This window comes from Curcuma longa, chromosome 17, assembly GCF_044706935.1.
Source record: "Curcuma longa cultivar G26 ecotype Majalengka, Jawa Barat chromosome 17, ITB_CL_G26_1.1, whole genome shotgun sequence".
NCBI classification, from domain to species: domain Eukaryota; kingdom Viridiplantae; phylum Streptophyta; class Magnoliopsida; order Zingiberales; family Zingiberaceae; genus Curcuma; species Curcuma longa.
Genome location: NC_133877.1, coordinates 381,251 through 385,684, shown reverse-complemented (window position 1 = coordinate 385,684; position 4,434 = coordinate 381,251). Strand labels below are relative to the sequence as shown.

Below are 4,434 nucleotides of genomic sequence, written 5' to 3'. Positions count from 1 at the left end.
TTATGTGAAGGGTTACAACCCTCCAGATTAGATGATCCAGATCGATCTAACCCAAAGGACACATCCTCTCACCCAAAGGGTATTCAACCTCATTTGGTATAAATGGTAATAATTCATATTCTACTGTCTCATGTGCACACCGTCCTATCATTTACGGAGATAGTGTTAAACACTAGATCCATATCAGCTACCTCCCGGAGCTACCGGAACAGGCTTTAGCCCGGGTGTTAGGAGATTATTAAAACGGCGAATGAAATTTCCAAACTAAAATCCAAGCAAGAGTTCAACTTTAACAGCTTCAAATATTCCATGTTCACATTCGAAGAGTTCATAATACCATTATAGAATAACCATTCATAGCCAGAAAACGTAGCAGGTGCAATACCAAATGAAGTAGTGGACATAAACCCAAACACAAGTGTTTTGACTTCTGAGATAAAGAAGTGCATTTTTGGTTCCCCTTAATCCTTAAGGTGCTGGATGCGCAGCACCACTGGCCTCCATCTCTGTTGCATAAACCTGCCCATATTCTCCCTTGGAGTCATCCTCCAAGTAATCTGCTCTTGCATTTAGTGTCAAGATCTGGCACACAAGCCACATGAGAGAGGCATCGAGGGCAAGGAATGCTGCACCTCCAAATAGACCAGTTTTGGCTGTAGGACATTCTGTATCAAGATTATAGTGGGTGTTGTGTGAATGGTGCAGACCTTCCACAATAGTAGCCCACAACATCATCCCTAGTGCCAATGCTGAGACAGCCCTGAATCAAGAGCACTAGCTATGAGAGAGAGTCATAACAAAGGTGGCACAGTGCAAGAACAATTATAAGTTATAAGTTGCCCAGACCAGTTTTGAGTGCAAAATCACAATTCTGGGAGTTCTCATACCATGAGAATTGTACATCTTTTGAGTTTTCAGTACATAATTTTAGGTCATCAATGTAAGCTATCTTTGACAACAAAGCAATGAGACTAGGAATTTTATGAGAGAAGTTTATCAGGGCAGGTAACCTCATGCTTATGGAGAGAATAATTGAGGAGTTGATCAATGGTAGAAAATCAAAAATAGAGTTTCTAACATTGATTGACAAAGCTCTAACTAAAAGTAACTGCAATAATAGCTCCAAAATGCAAACATACATAGTTCTCATTCTGTTCAACTTTAAAGATTTTGTCATGAGAAAATTCATCTTAAAGAAGTGTTAGAGAGAGCTTACTCTGCGATAAGGTAGAATACAACTAATGAAGCACTTTGAAATAAAGCTTGAACTGGAACTGTCTTTCCTTTGTATGGAAAATAGACAGCAACATGTCCCGCTATAGCAGCTAAAAGGAGAGCCACGACAGATAAACTTCCCAAAGCAATTGTTGGATCACTCGGAAACTTGCAGATGACCACACCCTTTCCTTGAATTGGAGTTCCAGAATCCGGCTATAACAATGCAACTTGAGCCATATGAATAACCATAATGGGCCATGAAAACAAAGTTATGAGCATAACACTAAACTGGGCAATTAGCAGCACCAAAATGATGCAGTTACAGCATATATTTCCATTTAAAAATAAGCATCTCGATGAATAGAAGCAATTCTCTTTCAATAAAAAAAGATGAATCAAAACAAGACCAGAGGATTTTTGAGATGAATAATGTTCATAATCTCAAACATAGTAAAGAGATTAGGAAACCTTTTTATTTTCTGCAATAACACCAAAAAGGAAAGACAATATTCCAAAAAATGCAACAGTCAGAGCAATCTTTGTGGTTTGGCTTGCAGCCATCTCCTTGATACTTCAACTCCCTGCCATTAAATAGCAATGATACGTTGAATAAAGGTATCTACAGAAGATGTATAAAAGAAAAACAGATTAATAAGTACAAGTGGATCAATTTTTTTTAACATTCTTAATGATGAAACAGTCTATGACACCAGTAAAGGAAGATTTCCGCATGACTTCCAACTGACTGAGTACTAAAGTTATCAAGAAAAGAAGGAAATTTCTTAGTAAACAAAAGGATAATTGCAACATTGGAAGAAATGGAGTTTTTCTTACAAATCATGGCTTTCTATTCATATCTATTGGTGATCATCATTACATTTTTGGATGTTCATAGTTGTGCATAGATTACGTTTGTAAACCATAACATCCTACTGTCTATCAAATGGGGTTCAGATTAAGAAACAAAACATCGCTATATTTTTACTTTGTTTCATGATATTCTTTCAACCAATATTTGTCTACAGATTAAGTAATGCTACAAATATCTAGTATTAACAAGGTTATTCAACAATTAGTTCTTAGTCTTTTGTGATATATAGAGGACTGCTCAAATAGCAAAAGAAATTTGACATTTTAAAATCTACCTGTTGTTTCCATACAATTTTTTAAGAGACGAGGAACTGATGCAACAATCTAAGACCCATACAACTTCATTGAACTAATACAATGACTTGTATCTCAAATCAAAAGTTACAAAAATACTAAAAACCAACATCGATATTTTTGGGAGAAAAAACAAGAAAAGCAAATTCACTATGAGGCAAATAAAAACACTATCCTATCGAACTCGGAATTGAAACAAAGCAAACCGAATAGTCAAAGTAAGGAAAAGGGACAAAAGATAGAAATAAAGATTACAAAAACAAAAAATAACAATCTCGGCATCAGAACATCACTGTGTAAAAGCAATCAAGCATGCCGAGCGAAAAGAAGTCCAAATCTAAGCCCCAACATTTTAGAATCACACAATTAACTGTAAAAAGCTACTGATTACAGAAAAGATGAACTAACTGGATACCCAACCCTATCGACTCGTCTTTAACCAAATGGAAAGCTTGAGGAAATCGTTGACCTCGAAAAAATCTAATTTTTCATCAAAGAAAACTCAAAGTAGATCTAGTCGACATCCACCCACCAAAATCAACGCACACAGCTGAGAGGAATCCGAAGATACTAAAAGCTTCGGGTGAAGCAGCAAGGAAGCAAATAAAACAACACCAAGCTGGGAATCTCAAACCTCTCCGATCCTCGAATCCCAGCGGCGAAAACGACGCAGGCAGGAGAGCCTCAACGAAGATAACTATGAGTGCTGATTGGAGAAACGAGAGTATAAATCTGAGAGCGTAAACCAAACAGAACGGTGACAACAACACCAAGAAAAATATTTTTTTTTGATCGAGCAAAATGGCAAAACCACCCTTCAATCTTTATATTTCTCTAGCTGTCTAATTATTGGCATTTTTATTGAGTGAAAAGTACAAAATAAAATTACAAAAAAGGAAAAATTTGTGTATTTCTTTTTGTTCTATAAAAAAATAAAATTTATCATCTCAACAGTCTCATATAGTCAGTCTTATGACCATCTATGAAGAAACTACGAAAGAAGGTATTGTTTGGGTTCATCCAGATTCGAACCTTTATCTTCTTCTGTATATCTATTTCATCGTCATCAACTCAACTAAGTTATAATTCGGGAGTAAAATTTGTGTCGTCTCCGAGATATAACTGAGTTGGTTACGATGTAACAGACTTACAGAAGAGGACAAGGATTCGAATCCTGACGAAGCCAGGCAATATCGTCGTGACAACTGTAGTTTCTCGATTTACCTCCTCATAAATGATCATGGGGCCGATGGGTGGAGCCGCTAAAGGTGACAGATTCCACATTTTTCAGAAGAAAAGGATGTAAAATTTGTGTCTTTCTTTTCTAAAAAAAAAAGCAAAATCGGTGGGCCAAAACCATCAAGTCGATTAATAAATGAAAACGAATTATAAAATATAATTTAAATAAAATATACAGAAGGTTGACTTGGAGATTCATGGCGTGAAGTTTTAGTCAAACTGGTCCATACAGGAAAAGGCAAGTTGGTCCATAAATTTAATCTTAATTTCTTTTGTCCTTGCTTGGGCAAAAGCGTAAAACGTAAACGTTCTCGTTCCTTGTAGGAAAAATGTCCAATGGGACCCTTTCGTTTCCTGCCTACCTATCATTTCATGAAGCTATTTTAATAATATTATACATCGTATGTTATGTGTTAATTTAATGATTTCAAACATAGTTTATTAAAATAAGAAAATTTTATTTGTGTAGTATTAAATTTTATATAAATTATTTGCCATCGACAATTGGGAAACAAAAAGGATTCAAAAATATAATATAATTTCCACTGAATAAAACCTTGTTAAATTTTAATTTTACACAAAATTAAATGACGATTTAAAAACATGTTGTCGATGGTCAATTGAAATTCTTTATTTTTTTCAATCAAATATCCAGATTTATGTCTGACTAATTCTGAGATGGATGATCCAATCTTACAAATTCATCACTTAGTAAATTCGAGTAGTGTCGATGGATCTCCGAGGCATAGGTGAGTTGGTTATGACGCAGCAGACTTGTAGAAGAGGGTAAGGGTTCGAATCCTGGCGAAGCCA

At 35.5% G+C, this 4,434-nt stretch overlaps 1 protein-coding gene across 3 annotated transcripts; it reads right to left on the bottom strand.

Moving 5' to 3' along the window:
- Nucleotides 1-265: 265 nt before the first annotated feature.
- Nucleotides 266-3,113, bottom strand: LOC141848226 (uncharacterized). Of its 3 annotated transcripts, none has more exons than XM_074736285.1 (4): nucleotides 3,017-3,113; nucleotides 1,687-1,799; nucleotides 1,217-1,431; nucleotides 266-760 (listed from the first exon to the last, which is right to left on the bottom strand). In XM_074736285.1, the coding sequence occupies exons 2-4, from the start codon at nucleotides 1,777-1,779 to the stop codon at nucleotides 469-471; spliced, it is 600 nt and encodes a 199-aa protein (XP_074592386.1). In that variant the 5' UTR covers nucleotides 1,780-1,799; nucleotides 3,017-3,113; the 3' UTR covers nucleotides 266-468. The 3 variants fall into 3 exon arrangements, with proteins under 3 accessions (XP_074592386.1, XP_074592388.1, XP_074592387.1); XM_074736287.1 differs by having other exon boundaries at nucleotides 2,998-3,018; XM_074736286.1 differs by lacking the exon at nucleotides 3,017-3,113 and adding an exon at nucleotides 2,915-2,934.
- Between the last annotated feature and the right edge of the window lie 1,321 nt (nucleotides 3,114-4,434).

Excerpts from the sequence above, each read along its gene's own strand:
- LOC141848226 (XM_074736285.1), bottom strand. The coding sequence starts at position 1,779 with ATGGCTGCAAGCCAAACCACAAAGATTGCTCTGACTGTTGCATTTTTT. Across the intron at positions 1,432-1,686 it reads TTATTGCAGAAAATAAAAAG|CCGGATTCTGGAACTCCAAT; the intron begins GTTTCCTAATCT and ends GCATTGTTATAG. Across the intron at positions 761-1,216 it reads GTATTCTACCTTATCGCAGA|GGCTGTCTCAGCATTGGCAC; the intron begins GTAAGCTCTCTC and ends CTCTTGATTCAG.